The sequence below is a fragment of the Manacus vitellinus genome, unplaced genomic scaffold (genome assembly GCF_001715985.3).
Source record: "Manacus vitellinus isolate BGI_N305 unplaced genomic scaffold, ASM171598v3 scaffold_21_pilon, whole genome shotgun sequence".
In the NCBI taxonomy this organism is placed as follows: domain Eukaryota; kingdom Metazoa; phylum Chordata; class Aves; order Passeriformes; family Pipridae; genus Manacus; species Manacus vitellinus.
Genome location: NW_021939546.1, coordinates 565,440 through 591,755, shown reverse-complemented (window position 1 = coordinate 591,755; position 26,316 = coordinate 565,440). Strand labels below are relative to the sequence as shown.

The 26,316-nt window shown below is 39.1% G+C and overlaps 1 protein-coding gene across 7 annotated transcripts in view; it reads right to left on the bottom strand.

The window, feature by feature from the left end:
* The window catches only part of EVI5 (ecotropic viral integration site 5), a 75,616-nt gene that overhangs the window by 47,291 nt on the left and 2,009 nt on the right, over positions 1 to 26,316 (bottom strand). For 2 of the 7 annotated variants that reach the window (XM_018072065.3, XM_008921896.4), the window contains exons 1-10: positions 12,742 to 13,636; positions 12,257 to 12,486; positions 8,293 to 8,482; positions 5,282 to 5,506; positions 4,191 to 4,265; positions 3,419 to 3,544; positions 2,492 to 2,635; positions 1,426 to 1,515; positions 1,219 to 1,316; positions 613 to 673 (exon numbers count right to left, since the gene is read on the bottom strand). In XM_018072065.3, coding sequence (XP_017927554.1) covers positions 613 to 673; positions 1,219 to 1,316; positions 1,426 to 1,515; positions 2,492 to 2,635; positions 3,419 to 3,544; positions 4,191 to 4,265; positions 5,282 to 5,506; positions 8,293 to 8,482; positions 12,257 to 12,486; positions 12,742 to 12,750 — 1,248 coding nt within the window. In that variant the 5' untranslated portion in view covers positions 12,751 to 13,636. Of the gene's footprint in view, positions 1 to 612; positions 674 to 1,218; positions 1,317 to 1,425; positions 1,516 to 2,491; positions 2,636 to 3,418; positions 3,545 to 4,190; positions 4,266 to 5,281; positions 5,507 to 7,072; positions 7,146 to 8,292; positions 8,483 to 10,038; positions 10,133 to 12,256; positions 12,487 to 12,741; positions 13,643 to 26,316 lie in introns of those variants that run through there. The other 5 variants (XM_018072069.3, XM_018072067.3, XM_018072066.2 and 2 more) reach the window with 5 other exon arrangements.

Here is a 26,316-nt window from a genome sequence, read left to right as displayed (position 1 = left end):
AAGGCATCAAAAGCCTATTTATGTCTCAAAAGGAAAAAGATGCATTGATTAAGTAGATACAGGAAGTAGGTCAGTTAGTAAAAGGGAAAAATAAACTGCACTGGCAGGTTGGCTTTTCCCCCCACAGTCTTAGTATTAACTGCAAAAGCTCCAAAAGAAAAGGTGACTCCAGACAGAAGAGTCTCCATTTTGGGTCCAATGCACAGGAAAAATCAAGATCTCAAAATCAATGACAAACCACTCAAATGCATTCTGACAAACTCTGTCTTAACATGTGTCATACAAAGCTCCTGTGTGGGACACCTACAACTAAACCAGCATATTTAGAACCCCTGATAAGTGAGGCCATCTGTAAGCAAGCTTTAGTCAGCAGGAAATAATAAAAAATAAGTACAGCAGGTCTCTAAAGATTTTTTTTTTTAATGTCCACCAGAAATCTCAATAATTTCACTGTAGGTATCCTTTATGAATAGATATCCCAAATACAAATGCTGAAAGAAAAGAATTTGGGGACTTTAATTACATGTCCTGCTACATGTACAGATCAAACATGTAACCCTCCCCCCTAGGAATTAAACTGATTCATAAATAAATTTGTTGAGGCTTTCTTACTTTAATTTCAACTTGTTCCTCCATTTCTTTTGTCTTTATTGTAGTGTATTCCTTTTCTAACCTAAAAATTAGAAATAGTAAATTAGGATTAGAAAACTTGTGGATAATTTACTTGTTGGTGCACTAACTAACAAATATTAGTAGAACAGAGATACAGATTATTGATATTTCCTCTGAAATGCACTCCTGTAAATGCTTAGACTAGCCATTAAATTTAAACACAGATTTGGGTAGGTATGAACAGACTCTGAACCAGCACTCCTTTCCCTGCCTCACCCTGAAAAAAACCAAACAATCTCCCCTCCCCTCCAAAAGCACCCCCCACCCAGCTTTCCTATTCAGCTCCTCTTTACAGAAGTGTTGTAATTCCCCATTCTTTCTTCGAAAGCTTTTTTGGTTATTTTTACAAAGAAAAATAGCAAATACTGCTTTAAAATAATTTTCTTACAGGCAGAACTCAGCTTTAATTGTTTATATAGCATAAAAACAAAAAAAAAATTAAAGACGGAAAATTAAAAAATAAACACTGAATAACTAGTTTTAAAGATAAACAAACAGTAGCTCTTAGCAACAGTATAATCTATTTTCTCAAAATGCTATACCTACTTTTTCATCTTTTTTGCATTGTATTTGACTTGGTAAGATGCTTGGATTAATTTGTCTGGACCACTGTCAAACTGATGTGGAATGACCTTTTGAAAGTGCTAAAAGCAATCAGAGCACAAGATTACACATAATTAATAGCTGTGAGGAAATACACACACACACTACACATATCAGACATCTCTCAAAATTATTATAATCATAACTTACCTGTAACATTCCTTCCATGTCAAGTTGCAGTAACTCTGCCTGGTTCATCTGAAGTAGTGCTAAACCTACTCGAAACACTATTTCTAAACCCTGAAAACAGAAGTTAAAAAATATCCAACAATTATTCATGGCATCATCAATAGTGCAGTGCCTCTTTATTAACGATGGAAATCTCACCCAGTTTCTCAGACAAGCAAAAGGGCTACAAAAAAAGTCTCTCAGCAATGGGTTCTGGGTTTCTTAGTTTGTTCTAGGGACAAGCAGTCTGGCTGTTTGTCCTGATGTCAGACACCTCCCTCAGAGAGGCTACTGCTGAAGTAAAAACTCAAGTGACAAGAGTTCTCTAGGTCAGCTCCATCAAACATTTTAAATATACCTAGTAGAAAAACACCCAAGTACTTCTCCAAAAAGCCATTTTAATTTCAGATATGGTACAATACAGTTAACCTATTGAAACAGATATAAGGGAATGTCTCCATATATACCCTATCTCAGACATTCTTGAGGGTAAGCTAAAAGGATCCACCTTTGACTTACTATTTTCTAAAAGATCACTGCAGAGCATAAATGGACCACAAGCTATGATTTGTTACTAGTTACAATGATGCAAAGCTCTAATCCTAAACACAAGACAATGTGTCTTTGTGATAGTGACACTGAAAAATTCCATAAATTTCTTTGGCTACTATTCATCATCCAGACAATAAAAGTTACTAACACTCCCTCTTCATGGCTTGCACATGCCCATGGAACTTGACTTAGGCCTGAAAGCAGTATTAGTTTCCCCTGCAAACTTACTGTACTACTGAGAAAATTATGTTCATGCTGCATGCAGTGCTACTGCACTGCATCCAGAAAGAACAGATTTGGTAACCCCTCAATAGGTTAGAGCACAAAGTTACACACAGGATCCACATTCAGAGACTTAGTTCCTCTTCCTTGACAAACTACTTGACACATAGACACCTTCCCCTTAAAATAATCTGATCGGTGTAAGAACTAAAAAGCAAATGACTGCTTTTAACACCTACTCTTAAAATATAACTTATGAGCATTTAGTAGTTACCTCAGACATAAAGATATCAAATATTCTCGTTGCAATTGGTAGTGGAAAAGTTGTAAGGAATATAGTTAGAAACCACGATGATGCATACATAGAAGTGTGAAAACTCTGAGACTGAAAGTGCACATAAAGCTCTGGAAGATGCTCCTGGAAAAGAAGAGGAATAAAAAAACCAAGTATGTTAAGCTTCTGCTTGCAGTCTTAGTGCAGACATGGTTTTGACAAATTTTGAATAAAAGAAGAAAATAACTGATATTTAGTACAGACAACATCTTAGCAACACAGGACTAGGAATGCTATGAGTCATCATTATCAAGAACCATGCAACAGAAGTCCCAATATAGAATGTTCTACAGCACTTCCACCCTGCAAAGCACAGATTACAAAAACACTTCCTGATCCTAATAGGAAGTCACAAGCTTATAAATCCCTAAGTAACATCTAAAATGGAACAAAAAGAGCTGGAAATATCTAAGGATATCCCACCCCGATCATCATGTTATAAACTGGATCACAAAACACAAACCTATTTTTCTCCATCAACCTGACCAGGAAGACAGTGTTATAATCTGAAAACAATTTCAATTCCACATGAGGATATCTTCCAGTTTCCATCTTGTAAAATAGCTAAAAATTGACTATGAAGACTTTGACTTCCAGAGTCTTCAATTCAAACAAAATTAGACTTTCATATGCCTAAACCTGCAGTGATACAAATCCTCATGCTTCAGTGTTTAAAGCCAGTCAGTCTGCCAAAGGTTAAAAAAAAGTATCCCACAGAGCCATATGCATTTCCTTCTGAAGTTCTGAAACCAGCTACTGTCAAGAGTGCAGCCCATTAGCCAACAGATATGCCTGCTCTTGAACTGTAATTCCCAAGTTCCTTATTAATAGTTACTGAAGAGAAAGTTTGATAGATTTTGTATGTACCTGTATCATGCATTCAAACTGGTACATACAAAGGCCCAGTTCAGCCATGCTTGGTTTAAAGAGTTCTCGTAGTCTGTAATCTTGCATTAATTTAACAAACACACAGAACGCCTCTTCTTCTGGCATCTATATTAAAAATAAAAAAGCACAGTAAAAACTCTGGACAAATGGAATGATATATCAAAGTAAGTGCCTGGGAGGGCACTGGGGGTTGGGGTTGGGTGTGTGTACACAATGAAGGTTTTTTTGTTGTTGGTTTGTTAGTTTGTTTCAAGGTTTTTGTTTTGTGAACTTCTGCATATACTAAATTCTATCAAATTATTTCTAAACTGAAATGGAGGTCTACAAGTAGTTTTTTATTGTATATTCTACTTTGTCATAAAACAAAAATCGATAAGACAAACACAGCTTTAAAACAATCAAATCAAGTGTGAAGTTTCATTTCAACTCTGAGGAGATTCAATGTAATAGAACTGAAATGAGAAGTTCATTAATAGTTGAAAACAACACTCATCAAAATAACTTGCAAGCCTGCAGTCCTACCTTAGCTCTGAGAAATAAATGTATTCTCTCACTCCAATACAGTATCTTGGTAAATAGAGCAACAGAAAGTAAATCTCATTTCATTTGCAGAGTAAACAGCTGCCCTTGACAACTCCATTTTATCAAAATGATGAAGAACACTATTGTAAAAATTCCCAACAAGTCACCACAATATATTATGCATTCCAGCAGGGATTTTGAAGGTTCACATATTTAATATTATGCTTACCTGCATAAGCAGTAATCCAACTATAAAAGCGCTTCCTTGACAGTATCCAACCTCACGATCCACCAAAGAATAAGCCTGGGAAATAAAGTTAAGACTCTCAACAATTAAAACCTCATCACCAATAAAAAGTAATCATAGTTCATCCTGCTATCTTGCTAATAACTCACTCTTCCATTCCAAAATCCAGCAAGGGCAGACATTCTATTTAGAAGTTTTAGTCAGATGTTCTAGGTGCTGCTACAAAGGGTATGAAGTCTGCTCTCTGATCACCTACAAAGCTGAGAGTAAGGCAAACCTACCAAAAATACAAGCAGTTTTCAACTACAGGAATTTGCCAAGATATCAGAGCCAGCTGGCATACAAACCACACAAGGTTACTACTTCTATAAGAGACAGATCAGACAAAGAAACAAGTTGGGTTTTTTTCAGAAAAAAATATGTGCTGCAGTTTTATCTATGGGAGGATGAAATGTGTTGATTTTCATGCATGTAGCATCTTCATTTTAGAGTTATGGAAGTTACTAAGACCTGGAAACCTGCTAACTTTTCTGTTGAAACTATGGTGTACAGAAAGGTCTGTCTTTCAAAATTTAAGCTCTAGTACAGTGAAGACAAAATAATGCAAACAATTTTATGTTGGCATTTCTTATTTTGTTTTTGGGCACTGGAACAACTGACCATTAGCTTGTACCTGCCATTTGCTGCTACCACTTGCAGGTTCAGAAATACTTGAACACTGAATACTAGTTCTGATTGTTGATGTTCTTGTCTTGGTGAATGTTGTTTACTTTATTTCATGGCACACTTCATTCCACTATACTATCAGCAGTTCGCATGTGACTTTGTTTTAATGCCTACTTAATGGTTTTACTTTGTAAGAGATTTAAAAAGCTTATAGGAATACCATTGGAAGCTCTCTTTGAAACTGGAATGTGATTTGTTAAACCATTCCAATGTCAATGGTTTAAAAAAGAGTAAGTTGAAAAAAACCAAACCCATGAAACCGGTGCAAGTTCACTCTACACAAGGCAATCCAAACATTTGTGCATCTTGTTGCTAATATATTTTCAAGGGCTGAAATACTGACTCACCTTCATTACATTGAACAAGACCTCCTGCCCAAGGCTATCTTTTTCTTTGAAAAAATCATGTTCAGGGTATGTCCTAGCAATGTCCCTTCTTATTAATTTTTCACAAGGAGACGTCATTTTCAAAAGCTCTGAATACTGATCCTTAATTGGCATGCTTTGAGCACTGCATAAAAGTTGCCAAACAATTGCTCTGAAGTGATGAGGTATCCCTTTTCGAACCAGCTCCTAAAGCACAAAAAGACAAATTAATTTATATCTCCTAAAAATGTAAACTTAAGCCTAAAGAACAAAACACTTCAAATTAACTTCTTCATAACTTCAGAAAAAATTTACATCATAGCAAAAACTAATCATACAGTTTATAACATGTAAACTTTAATTTTAGTGTGATAGATTATTAAGTTAACAAAAGTAAGCAGTCTCTGAATGATTTTCAGTGGCTAAATTAGCTAATGAAAGTAGTACCCTATCCATGGTAAGCTACTTGAAAAACTGAATATTCAAATAATTTTATACAAGAACTTTCATTAACCAGAATTTAATACAATTATTTCTAAATTTCACAAAAGATGACTAAACATAACACCCTTTGGTAAAATTTGTACTAAGTGAGATTTAAGAAATCACCAACTAAAAATTATTTCCAAGATAGGTAAATGACAAAAACTGAAACTAGCTGTAGCACAGCCAACTGCAACAAAAAAATATGTACAATAAAAATATCAGAGGTCATTTAACAAACTTGACAAGTTGTGTCTAATTTCTCTGGTGTGCCAGTATTTCCAAGTTGCCTCCTAAGAAAGTATCTAAATGCAGTTTCAGAAACCGGACCAAGAAAACATTAAGTTTACATCTATTAAATTAATTAATTTACTTTATCTTCAAAAAAAAAAAATCAGCTAGATATTATATGATTTAAACATGCCCAGATCAGTAGAACTGAAAACCTGATACTTGTGTTTTAAGAAATCACAAGGACAAGTAGTCTTGCTGCTTAATCTGAAAACTGAGAAAGAAGTATTATTCAGGAATTTTACAGACTGTCTTAGTGGTCCTTCCTGCAACTAGAATCAGTCTGACCCAGAAGACTGTCTCTTCAAGATGTTTCCTTTAATCATTTTTTGTACCTTAAGAACTGTTATCAAACATTTTGTCTCCTAAAGGATAATTCCTTCCACTATTATTTATTCTGAAGTCAGAGTAATCAATTTTCTAATATCCCTAAGCTCTCCATCCCTCCTTCCTCAGAACCATCATAGTAACACCACTAAGACATGCTGTGTTATTCCCTTAAAGATTCCCAGTTCCAAGCGAAGAAACCTAACAAATCAGCTTTGCACACCTGTCTCTAGCTATCCTTTGTCAACAACACACTGTCAGACCGTACATCAGTCATCTAAAGCCTCAAAGGCTACTAATAAAGCAAGAAACTAATTGCTAGTGCTTTGAGTTGCCATGTACCTGCTTGACAGAATAATAGGGTTAACCCCTCCAGCTTTCCTAAAAGGAACAGCAGAAAACACCCCTACTAGGCAGCACTAAAATGATGCTACTCTACACAGTATTATGTGAATCGAATAGCAGGACTTAAGTGATCCTTCAGAATCCCTCATAAATGGGAACTGAGTTCTGAAGTGGATTGAGAGACATAAGGGTGGAACACATCACCTATGGAAGAAGGTATAGATGCCTGTGCTTAAAACTTAAAAAACTTACCAGATTCTTAATAACCTAAGAGCATCTTTTACAGCCAGGACAAAAAGACACCCATGTTGCTACCTATGTACCTACCGGCACAATCAGGAAATAGGAATGGATGTTCTGATATTCCATCGTAAATGCAGACTGACAGAGTTTAGGCTGACTTTGGACAAAAAAATACTGAGAATTATTTAACCAGCAAAGGAAAACTTGGCTAGTTTTCAATATAATACTAGTTAGCAATATAATTAAATATTCCCTGAAAGTTAGTCAAATGCTCCCCAAATTGTACTTGGCCAGCTGTAAAAACAAGTGATACTTGTGACAGTTGATAGGGTTCAAACAAATTCTAACTAACCAGATCTACTTATTACCATCTCACTTCTCCTTTCTCTTGCCAGGTTCATGTGGCCTTCTTTTCATGGCCTTTTGGAACACCTTTCCAGAAACTGCTTTCCCTATGCAAGCAGGAAGTCTTGAGTTCATTTTCTTCCCTTGTTTCCTCTCAAGTCATGTTCTCTCTTCACAACTGCTTCACATAAAAGACACTTTACTTTAGCCCACTGTTCTGCCTTCCCACAACCTATTCATAGACACACATTTCAAACTGTTCAAAAGACCCCGACATTTGTATTCTGCACATAAAACTACAGACTACAGCCCAATAAAGAACCAAAGCAGAACAGACTTGCCTACAAACAAAGAAATCCCACACTGCTGTACTTGCTGCCACTGAAACATGGATACATTCAAGTGCACTAGATGCTTTTTAGCTTGATTTAAAATGTAATTGAACTCCACTTCTGTGCATGCCCACAACTAACCCAGATTGGACACACTGCTCAAAGTTTGCCCTGGGGTCAACATACTTGGCATGCAAAAAAACCCAAACTCATGGGAGCCTCATACAGTAGAATTATCAGCTCTTCTGTTAAGAATGCTTTAAAAAGAGAGCTGCTCAGTGGGGAAAATAATCACAGCATCCAGCTATCAGATGCCCTTAAGTTGATTTTCAGTAATTCCATTTTTGGAAACATGAAGCTAATTATCCCTGTACTCATGGAAATCTCTCATTAGAGGTAGACTGAAAGCTTTAGTATTCAAAATACGGTAAATGGATCTAGTTTTCAGCAGGAGACATTTGCTGGGCAACACTTACATAGGAAGGACTAAGGCCTAGGGATGGAACAGATTCAACTGTAAGCTTCTATTACATATTTATTTTAAAAAAGTAAGCCCAACAGGAAGAACACAGTCTCACTTATATCACAATACAAATATATCCAAAAAACCCAGTGTCCAGCTACTACCTTAACTTGCTTTTCTTTCTTTTTCCGTACATCTTCCCATTCATTCACAATCCTCCCCCACAGGATCCATGAGTCTTCTTCAAGGTGGCTGAGATTGCTGGAAGCTGATGAACTAGATACAAGAGACGATCCGCTGTTTCTTCTTGACCCATTTACTGATCGTAAGGATTTGCTATCGGTTTCCAAGAGTCTGCAAAGAAAGCACACAAAACCCAAATTCAAGTTCTTCTAATCAAAGGATCACACTATTAATTGTTTGTTTGTAAGTCAGTTCTTCCAATCTCTTGACAAAGAATTCACCCAGAGGTTCAATGGAACATCAATTTGTACTACATTTGAAAAGAATTGTTCAATGTTAGTGTTTTCTCTTGAGATCTCAAGTAATGCTGCAGACAGAACAGTTCACACTGCAGCATTTTAAGAAATGGAGAAAGATGTCACCCACAGCTGTCATGTATCAGACTGACAAAGAGAACCTAAGGAAGTTAAATATCCCCAATGATAGTCTCAAATGTCTGAGTACTTAAAAAAATACAGTAATTAAAAAGACAAAATAATTAGCCTCCTAAAATTCTACCTGATTACACTTTTTTAAAATTGACAGTGTAAATACAGACAAAATAATTAAAACCTGATGGAATTTTAAAACACCTGGCATTTGCTGACAACTGTTCACAAATCAACATGCTGTTTTATAAATGCAAGGGAGAAATCCCTGACCTAAAGACTGGGGACCAGGTGACAGGAGTGATTAGTACAGCTAATGAATGTTTAATTAATGCGCAGAGTTCAAACGTGAGAACTTCTGGGGTTATCAGGCAGCAGAGTACACATAAAGATGTGCCAAAGGCCAGACAAGTTCCTGAAGAGGCTTCCCTGTTAGCTGGTTGCTATGGCCCTCAGCTTGGCAAAGAGCTGAGATTCTGGGCAAAAAGGCATGCTTTGTTTATCCTCAACTCACACTGAGCCCCATAAACAGGGGGAAATTTTTTAGACCATGTGTTAGGTAAGAGCAAGAATTCAGACTAACTTGAAAGTGTTTTGCTATACCAAGAGTTTCATTTGTGCTTTAACTTCCAAGAATTCCAACATGAGTATATGAGAGCCACGTGGTTGAATAATTTCTCAATGCACCTGCACAAAAGCTGTCCCTGCCCAGCATTTCAGCAAGGTTATGGTCTAGATATTTAATAAATTATAAGTTGAGTTATATTGTACCTGAGATGGTACACAAACCTCAGCATACCTACAATTTTTAAGCTCTCTGCTACAACAGAGATATTTATACTAGCTTTCCCAGCTTTCACCTACTGGTGTTTATGAAAGGCTTGGGAAAAGTAATTTAATTCACAACGACAAGTACAGTCTACAGCAGTATTTTGTTTGGAAAAGGGTTAAATGGTAATGCCTCCGGAAAAAAAAAGAAAAACAACAACAAAGCCTTTTTAAGACAAATTTTCATTTAGTCCATATTAATGGAATGCAAAAAATCTAGTTTTAAAGAAAATATTTAAAAATCCATTTTAAATGTTTAGAAGCATGGCTTATATTGACCCATAGTGAAAATGTAGTCTGGAACTCCTCTCAATCCAAGATAATGCCTAAACATCAAATTCAAAGTAATCACAGAGCAAAAACAAGCACAGAATAAACATTAAGATGACAAAAACAAGGTTCTAACTAGTCACTTCCAGTTTTCACAGCTTTCTATAGAAGTTATGCTAAGTTTCTGCAATTTTACCTTACCTGGATAAACTCATTGTTCTTAGATTTGAAAATGGGAAGTTCTTTTTACAGTAAGTAGCAAGTTCTGTGATGTTTAGTCACTGCTTTCCTTCATTTAAAACTTTATAAATGATTTACTAATGCCAAACAGTTGCACCAGGACTCTGGACTGAGCTACCTCATTATTCTGAGGGGACTTTCTGTATAATTAGATTACAGAATGCTACAAGACATAGCTTGATACAATTTGAGTTCTTCCCTTTTCTAGCTGTTTAACTAATTCGTATTCTCCTTACTGACATAAAAGCCAACAATGAAAAGGAAATCTTTAAAAACATGCATCATCAGCAGTTCTTCCAGCAAGCAGAAACAAGAATGGTTCCCTCTGAACAGAGTACAATTTCTTGTCAACAAAGTGCCACTGTGCAAAACTGCAGATGCAAACTGTTCTGAAACTACAGTGAACCCAGCATGAGAGCATCAAATTTCAGTATTAAAAGGCAGTATCTCACGAGGAAAGGTACACCTGATAGGGTAGCTTCTCATCACAATTCCTACACAAGACTAGTGTGGGACTGAACAACAGGTCTGGCTAAAATTAAATAAAACCTGACAAGATTTGCTAATTTATTTACTAAATGAAGAAAGCTGAGTTGAAAAAGAAAGCCCAAGCTCATATTCTTCTTTCAACAAGCCAGCTAGTCTAACTGCAGGGCTTAATGAGATGACTCTACATGTAAAGACATTATGCTCCAACATAGATAAGCAGTCCAAAGAACAGTTTGCTTTACAAATAAAAGTCACTTTGCCATGAACAGAGTAGAAAGCCTCAGATTAAATGCAAATTAGCTTTCTTAAAAGCACTATTTAACTATTTTTTTGCTTCTCTTGATAATTTTTCGTTTGCACAGCAAAAATTACATATAGTTCATCTTCAAAGAGAGACAATCTCATAAACCACAAGGAAGAGAGGATGATGTGCTTCTAGAAGCTTCCTTCTATTCTCAGTCAAGAACTAGACAGATATATCAAATTCCCTGCAAACTGTACTGCTATTAGGCTGCAGAATATAAACATGAGAGAAGACTTGCCAGGTGACACAAAGGCATTAGCCCCTTCTCCCTCAGTTACTCTTTTCCTCCACTGGAAGTTACTACCCTCATAAGTGAATCAGCAGAGCAAACAACACACACCAACAAACAAAAACCACCCAACCAAAAATAGAGCACCTCAACTGCCTCAGTGCAAAGTCCAGTCACACTCACAGAAGCTGGAACTAGTTTGAGTTAAATTAGCAATCCCTGCACTGCACTACAGCACAGGGATAGCCATCTCCAGCAGGTATGAAAGCCCTGCAGATACCTGCCAAGTCTAAAAATCTATTTGGAGCTCAAGTTCTTTGCAGTCAACCTCTCAAAGACTACTGAAACATATTTATGAAACACAACCAAATTTTGCAAAAGGACAGATGACTTAGAAGCCCTGCCTCGAAAGTGCAAGTGCGTACTGGTTCTGGAAATTCAGCATTAAGAAATTATACAGTCCAGTTCCATTTTTTAGTGACACTGCAAACTTGCAATCACTGTGCACATCAAAAGCAACTGATACACCTAAAAGTTGCACCTTGAATTGCACACAGTGCAAAAAAACATGCACTCATGGAAAGGCTGCCAAGGAAACAGTTACCTACTATACAAAAAAAAAGGCAAGAAGAAAGGACTAATTAGGAATTACTACCAGTAGTGTTAACAGCAGAAACGTGGCTGAACACTGTTCTATCTCTATACAGAGAAAGTTATGTAGTTAAAAGCAAGAAGTGGGTATAAATTGAAAAAAATAGAGAAAATGGAATTTAGAAATACTAAAGATTTCAAGAAGCTAATAGGAAGTATAGTTTTGACTTTAGAAGGTAAGGTTATACACAAGTTTCATCCCTGAGATACTCTATTTAAATTGGATAGCGAAAATCACAGACTCAGCATAATTTCTTACTATTAGAAGCAGCTACAAATGCTCCTGTAAAATCAGGAGAGAAAAACACCTTTTAGAGTTCCACAAAAACAGAAGTTGTAAAAACATAGCACAAGAATATAAGTTCTTAAACCTTAGGGCCTTGGAATTGAAGTGTTGTGCCATAACGTTTTACCTACCCCCCTTTAACAGCCTCTATGCTGCAATTGCAATAAAACAATTTCAGTCTCACTGCTGTATTTCGAAGAGCAAAAAGTTTTCCGTTCACCTGTTCTGTTCCTCAAGTTTTGCGAGTAGTTCTAAGTCGTCTGGGCTCAGTTGTGTTGGTGAGGATGGCGACAGGGCGGGTGTGGACAGAGTGGTGGAGGGGGATGTTGTGTGTAAGGAGGCAGATGGACTTGCCACCTGACTGGCCATTTGACTGACGGTGTGTGACACAGTGTTCTTCACCCATGAGAGAGTAGAGCTCAGCTTTCCTGCAACCTTGTCTGTCGCCACCTGTTAGGACAAAAAGAAGAGGATGCAAAAGTTGTCCTTTTTTAATTCCTTTTTTCCACTAAACCTGCTGCACCAAACAAAGGAAAAATATACAATATGCACAAAGGGACACTGAGATTATTTATCTCTCCAGAACCCCCAAGGTTGTCAGAAGTTACACAAGCATCAACAGCAATACAACATTATAGAAGTAACATGCAAGTATGCTGCTCATCCACAAAGACAGACTCAGAGAAATTCCTGATGTATACTCACAGAGCTCATCTCTGCAGTACAGAAATACCACAGGATCCAGGATCAGCTCCGACTTCCCATTACAAAAATAAATAGAAATAAAAGCTTATTTTAAAACATCTTGATAAACTAATAATGGCACAGAAACTGTAGAAAAATAGATATAGAAACAATCAACTACTTTAGTGATAGGCACTGAAGCAGTACAAGTAACAAGTATCAGTGTAAACCCTCCAGGCCACCCACTGCTCACCTTCACTAATCTCTACAGTGGCAGGACAGAGGAGCAGGGACACCACATTTCTAATCTACACCAAAGCAAAAGATCCTCTAGCATCTGCCAGCGTGCAGAAAACAGTCTCAAAGAATTTATGCCCAGGAATCTACAACAGCTCCCAAATGTCTCACACTAAGGCATCACACTGCTGGCTCTGCTCTTTCCTCACTTTCTCTTCAGGTCACTCCCTACACCAAGTGTCCTTAATCCCCAGTCTCACTGCCAGTGCCTGGACAGGCCTGGGGTTTTGGAGGAAGAGCAAGAGGTGCTACTTGAGCAGTCAGGGAAACAGTGGGTTTGGGAAAGTGAAGGTTACCTGCCACTTCATTAATTCTGCCAATTCATTAATCATTAATTGCTCCTCTTTCTTGACCAGAGTTGTGGGGTCAGAGCAGTCAGAACAGAACCGCTGCTCACTCAGGAAATGAAAACAGCAGCCCTTTGGGGCATTTTCTAGCAAACCCCTCACTAGAGCTTCCTTCAGCATCTGAAAATGCAGGGCTTTGACCTACAGTGACTCAGAGTTTAATTCTTCCCCAGCCCAACTCAGAGAAAATCCAGATGCACCTCAGAGGAAGGGCTAGCTGCAGAGCAAAGGGTAAAACTTGGCAAAACAAAGGCTGAAGAGGAACTTTTGAAGTGGTGTTGCTGGTAACTATTTATTTTGACCTTTGCTGATTTCCTCAAAACGCTGACTTACTAAATTGTTGCCACAAACAATTCTGCAGCTACAGGGGAAAAAAGTCACTTCTGAAGACCCTCCAATAGTATCTAATTAAAGTAAAATTACTGGAATGAGTAAATCCATCTCATAACACTGTGCATTTATCTGAAGCACAATATATAGACTGAGTGATTGGTTGCTAAAGCAGAAGCTTTTATTTGGATGCAATGCTACAAAGAACTTTTTTGTCAATCAAATACAGCATTGTTTTATTGTCACTTCATATCAAAAGGAAGACACACTGAATGCCTTCAGATAACAAGAGGAACACCACAGGTCAAACCCAAACTAGTAGTACTCAACTTCCCCACTTTCTCTCCACCACCAACATGACACTGAAGAGCTCCCCTAGAAAACTGCAAAGGGGTTTCCAATTTCCATATGTTCCACATTCACTCTGAAAACGGCATCAGATTTTGCCAGAAGCCTTCAGATGCAGGGTGGGAATAGTAAGGTCCCAATCCAAACATCAGAAAGATTCCAGTTGGTTCTTATGTCACTGTGGGACAGAAAGACTCAGGTACATCAATTACAAAAAAAACCCCAAAAACCAAAAAGCCAACCAAACAAAAAAACCAAAACACAGAAATCCCAACATATATCTTTTAAATATAATCTTGGAAAAAATTACTTTCAACACTAGTATTTAACACCATCTTTTATACAAGAAAGGAATAAAAATTACTAGGTGTTTCAAAATCCTAATTTTAGTACATTAATATTTCACTCTCAGTCTATATCCTTTATTCACTGTCACTATGAAAGGATAAATTACTGCTGTTTCACTTTGAATGAAATTGCATTATAATGAAGGTAACTCATACATCTTACTTAAGACTGATTATTTTCTCAAAGGCTTTAAACTGCTTAAAATATCACAAGTAATGCAACTACTCCAAAAATAAGTGCCAGCAGAAACAGGGCCAATCTTAACAACACGGTAAAAATGACTGCCATACACAGCAGGCTTTACGAGTCACCCGTACTAAGAATCTTAGGTATAAAGATTAGGAAAGCAGTGATTTTGAGTAATACCCTGTGGTGCAAATAGGAAGAGAAAATACATTCAATTTTTTATCTCTTCACAAAGTAACTGGGAAGATTTAAGGCAAAAAAGTAAATTCAAGGTCAATCTGGCTTATAAATGTGAGGCTCACACTGCGTGGTAAGAGAGCTGAGGTGGTGGGTGGTGTAGAGGACAGAAATCAAGAATCTTGCTAACATTCATTCACCAAGATTTCATCAGGCATTAAACAAATTAACTCAAAGGTTTGGAGAAGCCAATTATGTGAGGAATATCAAGAAAAAGTATGGTCAAGAAAACCACGCAAACCAGCATTTTAAATCAGTCAGAACAATGTATCTAACAATGCTACTGTTTCTAAGAGCAGCTCAGAGTTTCATTAGAATGTATCAGAATACAAAACTATTCCTAGCCATCTCTCTGAAAGCACTGACACATAGAGCAAGCAAAGTGCACAGCTGCCAAAAGCAAATGTTTGAAAATCAAAAGGCTCACAGTGCAGTTTGCACCAAAAACACATGAAGAATTTGTCTGGGGAAAAACAGTTACGGCAGTCACCTAAGGCCAAGCTAAATTAAGAAAAATACAATTCTGATATAACAGCTAACTAGTCACGCCTACATCGTTTCTGTCAGGGTTTTCCAGGTTTTCCTAAAACTTTAAAACCAGCTCTCTTAAACTGTCAACATCAGTGAAGACTCTTGGACCTAGACATGAAGGCATTTAGCTATCAGTTCATTATCCATTTCCCTAAATAGGATAGAATAACAGGAGTTTTCATATTTCATCATTTCACCTATGTTAATTTCAAAATTTATAACAGTGGCAGAAGATTTCAAAGAATTATTCTCTGGCAAGTGACTTAAGACCTTCCAGAAAACAGGTCACTGAAATTTGAAAGTGAGAAAACCTTGGGCTGTGTCCCAAGAAACCTGATCTGAACAAATGCATACCTCATACCTATGACTCTAGTAAATAAACATCTAGTCAATAAACGTAGGAACATTAATTGTAAAATAAGTCACATGCACAGTTTTAAACCTTTCTTTCTGCTGTGTGGTTTTACTCTAATCTGAAAACAAATCAGTATTTTTATGAGAAGTGGAAATAAAATACTCTGGTTTAGAATTACAATGTTCAGGAAGTCAGTTTTAAAATACTAGGATTTCTGAAAGTGAGTATACATTGTCAGTAGTAATTTTAAGGGTTTGGTTTTGCTTATTTCTTTTTAGTATGTCTTTTGATTCCCCTTAAATACAAACATGCAAATAGAACTTAGTCTAAATTGTAATAGAAAATCACCGGCAATAAAGCAAATTATTTTGATATTAGTTTATTTGTAATGATTCTCTTCAGAAAAGTATGGAAATAGCAGTTACATTTATTGAGCTGATTTTAGTGATGTGGAGAACACAGAATAGCAATGTTAACATGTAAAGATCCAGTTACTTGAGTTATTTTACCAAATTTAAGCTGCAAATTTATATAGTTTAATTATTTTTTCCTCCTGTAAGGAGCAACATATCAGCATTCCTATGGACACACACTGAGTGCTCCTATAGTTGCCTTTCCAACTCTTTACCCTCCTCTTAATAAAGACTGAAAATCCCTTCTACATGTCATGAGCTTTTCAACTCCATGTACACCATTCCATCCAACAGGGTAGTTCACTTGGCCATCACTAAACCACAGACCACTGCTCTCTCCCACCCTTCTGCTGACAACCCCCGCGGCAAGAAATCTGTGTCACTCCACTAAGACAATACGTACCCACGGTACACAAGTGAATCCTGCTGACTCCCAAGAGATATGTCCCTCTTTCCTCTGACAGCACAAAGGAAAGAGCTAAAAGTTTCTCTCTAGCCCTGTTAGAGAAACTGAGGCTTCTCCAATTAAAACTCACAGTGACAGCAATAAGAATACATTCGCTATGAATGATGGCTGATAGTTTCACTGGATATCACCAACTCCAGGAAAGTCTGTATAAGCACTTGTTTTAACCTCCCTGCTTTAGAGATGTGATTTTGCTTAACACAGCATTCTGGAAACACTCAAGAAAGCAAATCTCATTAAACCTTTAATCTTTGTATTTTTGGACAGTCTTCTCAAGGCTTTCCTAAACAAATGTTTCTTTAAAAACCTGGTTATTATTTAAACAGTGACAGATCTGCAGGCCTTTTGCTGACAAAAACGATGCTCTGCACTTCAGTTACAAAGTGTCCTTCCCTTTGCTACTCTTAATTGCAGTGGAAGAGATTGTAGTCATGTGCTCAGCTGTTTGTAGCAGTAACAAGGACAGCCAGATACACCACAGTGCCCCTCCTAAGATCTTAGCTAGGCCCCAGTGATAAATCTAACTGCACGAGTCAGGACTTCTGCCTTTGCCGTCACCCTCCCACCTCTGCTGGTCCCCCTGTGCCCTGCCGCACCTCCCCGCGGGAGCTCTCATCTTGTAAAGCTGCTCCACCTGGTGCCCTCCTATACCACAGGGCCAGCAGCTACAGAGAGCTCAAGCCCAGGCTCTGCTCCCCAAGCCCCAACACTTCCCAGATCTAGGCAAGCTCTCTCCAGCTGACCAGCCCAGGCTGGAAGCCCCCAGTTAACAGTATTCTTTGCTCAACTCACCTCAGCCAGTTTTTCAGCTCTGCAAAGAGAATTGGTTTCCTTGTTTTTCCCAGCATTTTTCAGATGCTGAAATTCAAGTTATATTTGAAGAGTACAAAAGCTAACCTACATTGGCTGGGAAGCATGCCAAATCATTCAGAGCACCATCAGGATGCTCAAGCCATTATTAACTATTATTAATGTGTGATCAAAACTAGAATCAACCCATTCTAAAAATGTGCTTTTTCCCCAGAGAGGGCTCACTCTAGAACCTGCCAATTTATCAGAGATTTTGAACACAAATCCCACTTCCAGTCTGCTCCTGAGGACACCAACACTTTCCACTGAAGATGGCTGGGTCTGGAGACAAGCAGGCAGGGGTACACCTTCCTTACCCTGTGCAGGAGCACATGTGGAACTAAGCAGCATCACCCAGCTCCAAAGCAGGGACACTCATTCAGGCTCCAAGCCATATTAGCTACACTGCTCCCAGTTTGCCAACAAACCCAGGAGGACCCCATTTGCATCCCCCTGCCCAAAGTCATGCAGATACCTCCTAAAGAAATGTATGGATTTTGAGTTTGAACATACTGAAAGATAGGAGGACATAAGACTTAATTAGTAAAGACTTTGTACTCTGATGCAGTTTCCAGTGGGCAAAACAGAACCACCAGCAACTCTCAGCCACCTGATCAGTCAGTCAGGCAAGGCACAGACCTGTCTGCTACATCCTCAAAGTTACTGCAAACATAAATGTTTATATTTATATTATCCACAGATGCATATGATATGCAGCATATATATGCCTATTATATATAAAATTCAGTATCTCAATTTTATGTTTAGTATCTTTAATTAGGTGATGATTACAGGGCTTTATTACCTAGAGGAACTACAATACTGTGTTTAGATTTCTGAGTTACTCAAAGGAACACCGCAGTGGATCAGCACACACGATATTTTAAGTAAGGTTAGCTGAAGGCAGACTGCAACACCCCACATTACATACAACTGTATAAACCTCTTTCCCTGAGAATCCTAAGGTAAAGTGCAGGACCTTACAGTAAGCCCAAATATGTTAGCACCTACATGTATCTGCAATGCCAGGCATTTGGTTTTTTTTCTAAAAAAGTCAATTTAGATTTGTTTTTAAAAACAGTTTCTTCACTGTACACATCAAATTAGCTTACTACGTATATCCTACATTTCCCTGAAGAAAATTGGTATTAAAGAGTTACAGGTATCTTGATTACCCAAAATACTGTCTCAACTATTCTTATCATATGACAAAGTAAAAATAACTGCACACCTTACACAAACACTACTGTATATATGATATGCTTTAAACTATTCCTTCTCTTCCTGAAAAGAGAAAGAAATGGGAACTTCCAGAATACAGGAAGTAATCTTCATACTAGTCTACATATAAAAAGAAGTCTGACATAATTGGGGCTGAAATTGTATATGTGGTTTTCAAGCCAGTTATATAGCATTCCACAGACCCAGTCTCCTTCTTGCTTCAAAGTTAATGGCATTCTAATATCTGAAGAATAAATTAAACTGACTCAGTCAATGACACATGCAGGAGAGGGAGCTGGTGAATTAGCCTGCTATAATGCTCCCTGACAAGCTAAAATCCCAATTTAGGGCTCAAACACAGCTTCACTGTAAGCTTCATTTGTGTCTTTTACACTACAAATTCATATAACTGATTTCTGCTGACACGTTCCTGATTTTACTTGGAATATTGCCTAACAATAGTCAGGAATATCATGGCTAGCATTCCCCAGATTCCATTTCACTTGATACTCACTAGCTCTCCAAGTCTTTCTGATATAAAAAAATAAAGCAGTCTAACATTTTAGATGGCATAAAACTTATCCTATCAGAAAGCTTTGTGTAGCATCATTCTTTAAAAGTCATCATCAGACTAATGAGTCATGGGGTTTTCATGGTCCCAAAGAAAACTGAAGTGGAAGTTCACAAATACAACTAGTATGTGAGGTGTTTTAAGAAGGAACTTAATTAGAAATGTTGTAGCAATCTACTAAAAGTTGAAATCATTGCTCAAAGTCCTGTGACTAACATTTCCATCACTGACCATGTTAAACTAAATTCCCTTTACTTCCGAGAACAATTTCAGGTTTTTAATTACCTCTGAAGTCCAGTGTGATTTACAGTCTGTCGAGCATTGTCCCCGTGTGCTGAGAAGAAAAACCACACTGTTTTTGCAGACACTATCTCCTGTCCATCTGAAGATGGCCCTTTAGCAAAAAAGTTTCAAATCTGACACAGGGATGTGTCCTTCAGGAAACCAGAGAAGCCTTCTTTGAAGGGGAAAAGAATTAAATACAGTGTATTTGTACATAAGATGGCTGAGAGCTCCCCGGGCTGCAAGAGAAAATACTGATGGACTACAGTAAAAACTTTTAACAGGGAACTTCCTTTGTTCTCTTAGACCTCAGGCTGGAAAATTTCTTTGTTTTTGAGGCTCAGCATGCCAAACGAAACATACATATACTTGAAGGTCCATCCCCTTGGCTAACAAAACAGGGAAGAATCAGATTAATCAGCTAAGAACTGACTGCAAAGTCAGTTTGTTTATGCACTAGATCAGAAGATTTAGGGTTTTTCTTTTCAATAAAATGCAACTCAATCGTTTCACTGGAGTTCAAGTATCATCATGCATTTACAAAAGAGTAACACACTTTGAAGGTCACGTGCTTATAATTAAAGCTCCTTTCTACATACTTTACTTTCCTACTCATTCCCCCAAAGGCTAGCTTCCTTAATGTTGCTTTTAGCCAACTTTCTCCTGGAAAGGAGCCAGAACTAGCATCTACCCTACATCAGAACCAAAATAAACAAAAGAATACAAATGGAGTTAAATTTACCATAAGGCTTGGGTTCATATGCCAGAAGTGAGAAACAACCGAGTCATATTTTTAAATGTTCATTGAGCCTTAATTAAAATCAATGTTTTTAGCATAACTCTTTATTTTAAAGATATACAAAACTTACAAGGAGTTAAATTGGTAAGTTTAAAAGGATCCAGCATCTGACACATGAAAACACACCCATTCTATGCAACTTTGGGTTTTATGTACCAGCAGCTCAAGTATTTTCTAGGTCTAATTCTCCTTGGTTATAGAGATAATATGAACTTATGCCACAATCTGCAGGCTAGAACCAAAATGCTCATCTCTCATTTACCAGGTTGTGCACAGTTCCCTTTCCAAAGGGATGTATGAAATGAGACTCGATGGAGAAACCAAAGAACATAAGCATGGCCCTCATGCAATATGGTAACACGTAACCCTTTATTAATCACTTACTACAATTTTAAACAAACCACATGACTGGTGAGAACCCACTTCAGGATATTACTCTCCTTTAAATGATCAGTTAAAAGGCCAACTTTCTATCACTTACACTCAAGAGTAAAACAGTTTCTAAACTAGCTTTTCTTGTGAACTACAACTCATTGCAACCTGCAGCTGTTGACAGCCAACAAGAAATGAAAGTAAAGATTTTAGCAGCGAGAAGCATAACCAGTTTAGTAATTTCCACACAGGAAAGCTGTCCAAGCTACCCAGTAAACAGAGAAGGTATAAACACAGCTGCATACATCAATAGTCAATTCTTCTAACACAATCCATCCAACATCCATGGTCTTGCAGTAATATTTCATTTTGCTCACTAATTTTCTTAGCATAGCCATGACTTGCCTTCACAAGCACTTACAGCATAACTTGAAACCAAGGTATTCTTGTGGCTATGGAAGTCTTCCTCCATGCTATTTAAGCAACAGTGCTCCTGCAGCCTGCTCTGAGCACAAGTCTTAGAAATCTAATTTTCCTTAGATATTAAATAAAGAAAAGGGAAGTGGCTCTTCACAGAAATATGTATCTGCTCATCATCAAAGGAAGTCAGTTATTTTCTAATTAGCTGGCCACTGACTGTTGCACTTCCATTTGGAAGTAAGGGCCTGTTTACTTCTTTCAAAATGGCCTACTACAGGAAAAATGCAAGGAAGATCATTGAAACAGATGATTTTTAAGTATCAGTCTGACACCAGAAAATTTATATAAAAATCTCAAGTCCATTTTAACATAATGTGTCTTACCATGGAATTCTAACTTGCTTTTGTAGCTTTGTCTTTAGAAAGACCAATCACAATTCTTTTTCCAAAGGGCTGAGAAATACTTCCTAAGGCCTCAGCCAAATCTATGAAGTTCCACCAGTAATGCATTCCAATGGAGAAAAAAAATTACTTTGCTTAATGAATAGTGGGTTTTAGCTCTGCTGTTTCAGACAGTATGGAAGCTGGAATTTCTTCTTACAATGCCTGAAAGTAGTTCATTGTTTGAACTACATATAATCAAGAAGACTACGTGAAAAATGAGAGATGTAAAACTAACTTCTACACGATGTCACTCTATAGTTATGTGGACTGGACATGTTCCCAATGTCAGGTTTTGGCTAGCTACTACTTTTTTCACACCCATTTTAAGTGATATTTGATTGTTTTTTGTAAGAAAAGTAACAGTGAGCTCTTCTAACATCCTCTTAGCTACAAGGGCGTGGTTAACTTATGATAAAAACAATGCATTACTGAAAGACTGGTCCCATCTGCCAGCTTGATGAAACCAAAGAAAAAATACATAATTAATACATTATCATCACAATATAATTATATTCTTTAAATTAAAGCATCAAGAACATGTTATGATGTACCAAACAGGTATTTAGTGCTATGCTAAGAAGCACTAAGATTTAGTCATGACAATAGGGCATAAGCAAACTCAGGAGTTGGGAAGTTCAATAGCTTACCATGTAGCAGAACACATTATAACAACCTATTACCAAAACAATAAGTTAGGGTTTGTTTTTCTTTTTTTTAACTGTGGAAGTAAAGGCAATACAGGTCAGGTAAGATAACAGACTTCAGTAACATAGCCCAGGTAAAGTTTGTTCAGAGCAAAGAACATGAAGACATTTAGTGATGGCTTTTAGCTGCTTTCCAAGTTGGAAATTAATACAAAAAGGTTAAGTGTCCACAGTCATTCTGTCCAACCACCTTACTTCTTGTCCAGAATAAAGACCAACCCCAGTACTGTACTTACCCCAAATATGCAACTGTCTGGCTGAGACTGGGAAGGATTGCTTTTGCAATTAGCAAACAAAGTTGACAGTCACACAGCCTGAAACAAGACCGAGCCCACAGCATCATCCCTGTCATCATGACTGAAAGATCCTTCCTTGCCTGACCCCTATACAGGCTCAACGCTTCCCAGGCTCTCCCCAAAACACCACTTCACAGCTAAACTGAATAGTTTCCAGAGTTCACAAGAAGTTAGACAACATTAAGAGTAATTACAGAAAAGCTACAATTCAGTAAATGACTTCTGCTGCTACCTTTGATAATACAGTTTCTGTGTACACACATACAACAAAACCACATCACGACTGCGTATGAAATGAGCACAGCAAGAGCAGAGGCCCTGCACTGTCACTACCCATGTGTTGCAATCCCCACTTGCTGGAGAAGAAAAGGATGCACTTAAGCAGAGACAACTGCCATGAAAGACAGTATTCCCAAGTTAAAGGGATCAAAAACTGGCCTACAGAAGACATGAGGCTTTAATTCAGCATGCTATCTACAACCTTCAGTGACAGTCAAGAACTTCAGAGAATACATCTAACAACTCAAAGTTACTTACCTCTATAATATTTACTTTCTTTTTTTAAATTATAACTATTTTAATTGGGTCTGGAAAAAAACGAAGAGACTGTAATCAAGGCAAGTATAGGTTAGTTTAGAAAACAACATTCATAAACTCAGGGTTTCTTTTCATTATTATTTCTCTTCTTAGACCATCAGAGAAAGATTTTTCTTTTAAACTATGCATCTGACACTTAAAATTATATCCAAAATATTAAATTCTACTATGTCTCTTCCTTAAGCATCAGAATTTCTTTTTTCTACAAGTTAAGAAAACAACCCAGGAAGACTAAGAAAATATAAGCATAATCTGAAGTATGCATACCCCCAACTCAGCTGTTTTCCCCCTTCTAAATTATGGTATTAAAAGCTTGAATTAGCAAGGTAAACACTTTTGTTTTCCAAAATTCACTGACAAAGGATTTGTCTTCCCATTTTGATTACTTCTTTGTTTACTATCAATCCTACCCAGAGAACAAACTGATAGTAATTATTTAGGCATGTCACTTTCTCCATCCCTTCTTCTCCCATAAATTTGGAAAAGCTTTTCTCCCATCTCTTCCTTTCCATTAACACCATTTCAACCACTCCACTCTCCAACCACCTCCTGTTTTCTTGTTTAACAGCAACTAAACAAGTCTACAGAAGGCAAACATAGGGAGTGCAATGGGGACAAAAAAAACCAAAACACCAACAAAAAACCCCAACCAACATTACCAAAACAAAAAATCCAAGCCAGCAGCTGTAGCTCAGGAAGTCTTTAAGCCTCAACCCGTGTGAGTCTAGGAAGAGATATAGGGAGGAAATAGGGCTGTTCTGTTAAAGGTTTTTTTTCTCCAAACATCTGTTCCTCTTCAAGGTACTGTTGGGCTGGATGGACATTCAGTGACAATCCCTACAGCTGCTCTCATCCCACTTTATCAGATTCAGGGAATGCTGATTCATAATACGAGTGCTTTCCTCCTGATCATGCTCCTCTTTCCTTGGCTGTGTCTATTTCCTCTCCTAATCCTCACTTGAAAAAGAACTCATAGCTATGTATTTCAAAATAAGCCTTAAATCTTTATAAGCATAAATAGAGAGCTGTATAATCATCAAAGCTGACACTGCACACTGGAGAAAGGGAAGAGAAATAAACAGGCACATTTATACAAAACACTTTAATGCTATCTACCAGTGAACCAAACAAGATCCAGCTACCATCTTCTTTAGACATGTGAAGTAAAGCAAATTTAAAAAAAAAAAAAAAAGAAAAAAAGAAAAAAAACCCTGAATTTTTCAACAAATACTTTTGGAGACAAGTAAAACATATTGAACATTATCTGCTCTTCTCCGTATGAATTTGTCTTCTTTCTACATCTTTTGCATGCGATCTTTGGAAAAGATGAAGTTATTTAAGACTGATGTGGAATGCCATGTTTTGATACAGGCAGTGTTAATGGCAGCTCACGCTGGAAATTGAAAATGGTATAAACCCATTTTCTCGTTTACTATGGAATTGCTCTGATTATCAATGCTAACAAATAGCAGGCTTTACGTGGAACCACAGCAAAATGGCACTAGTAAATACAGCTATAAGTAGCCAGAACATTAATATCGACTTTTTACTCTCATTATATAACCACGTTCATGCAGATGCAGCAGAAGGTGAGATCTCCGAAGCACTATTTGAAAATTCTCTCTCTCAAGAATGACAGACCGGCGGGTACTCCCACCAGCCAAGGCAGAACTCGCCCTCTGCAGACGGACCCTCTGGAGTCTCCCCGGACCACGGCCCCTCCCTCCGGGCACTTTTCCCGCGGAGCTCCCGCTGCCCACCCGCGTCCCGCCGCGGGCCCGAGACCCGCCGGGCCCGCAGCATCCCGAGCTGCGGCAGGGCCGCGCAGCGCGGCCTCCCTCACCCTCCCGGCGGAGCGCGGGGGTCCTGCCCAGCAGCGGCGCGCACCGCCCCAACCCGCCAGGAGGGCCCGGGCGGGGCAGCGGTGGCGCCCCGACCCAAGCCCGGCCCGGCCGGCCCGGCCCTGCCGCGACAAAGACAGCGGGGCCGGGTGTCGCCGCGGGCCCCGCCCGGCCGGCGCTCACCGGCCCTCCGCGCCCGCCGCGGGCCCGGCGAGCCTCAACCTTGGAGGCTGCCCGCGGCGGGAGGAACGGGCGCGCGCGACATCGGCGGTCCCCGGCCCGCCGAGCCCCGCCGCCGGCCGCCGGCCCCGCGCCCCGGACACGAGCCCGGCCCGCGCCGCGCGCAGGCGCATGGGCGCGCAGTCCGCTGCGAAGGGGCCGCCCGCGCCGCCCGCAACCCTCCGGGCCGGGAACGGGAAGGGAAGGGGCGGCGGCGGTGGTCTGCCCCACCGGCTCCCCGCGGAACTGCAACAACCGGCGCTGCTGCACGGGGGCTGCCCAGGGCCCCGGTGCTGAAGGCCGGGCGGCGAGCTGTCTTCCGCACCGGTGCAGGTGTCACCGCTGCCAGCAACCGGGCACAGTCCCCGGCCGTCAGCCGAGCCCGCCCGGCCCCGATCGCGGCATCGAACCCCCGCCCCGAGCTCGCCCTCACGGCAGCGGCGGGGACAACCGGAGCTGCGCCACACGAGGCGAGGACGCGAAGCCCCTGCTCCGCGAAGAGTTGGCTTTTTTGGTGTAATTAGAGCGTCTGCCCAGGGATTTTCATAACGCGTTCTCCGCGTTGGAAGCTGCCCACAGTAACGCGTTCTCCGGGAGCACCACGCAGCCTCGGGCTACATGGGCCCTTCCACACGCACATTTGTCAGACACGTTTCAGCCAGATGCCGATTAGGTTACACAAACAGTTGAGACACTGTCTGCCCGGCGCAGCTTCCCGTCTAATAATGAGCCCATTTGCCATTGTCCTTCTACAATGAGTAGAGGCTCCTAGACAAAACCATACAGAAATTTTCATTTGGAAGAATTCGAATAAAATCTTAAATATAATTTTCATTTAAAAAAATATAAAAGTAATTCCAGGACACATACAGCACTCCATACTACTGCTTTATAACACAAATATGCAAAGAATACACTTAAAAAACAATAAGCAGCGGTAGCAGGAATAGGTTATAGGTAGGCCTTCAGCATAACTCTTTTGTGCGGAAATAAGGCTGTCACTGCTGCGAGTACAGGGGAAAAAAAGTAAAATTCCTACAAGTGACCACAGGTCAGTCCAGTCACAGACAACAGCGTATCTGCCTTAAGTCCTCTGCAGACAAACAGGGACAGGGGCCCTGGTT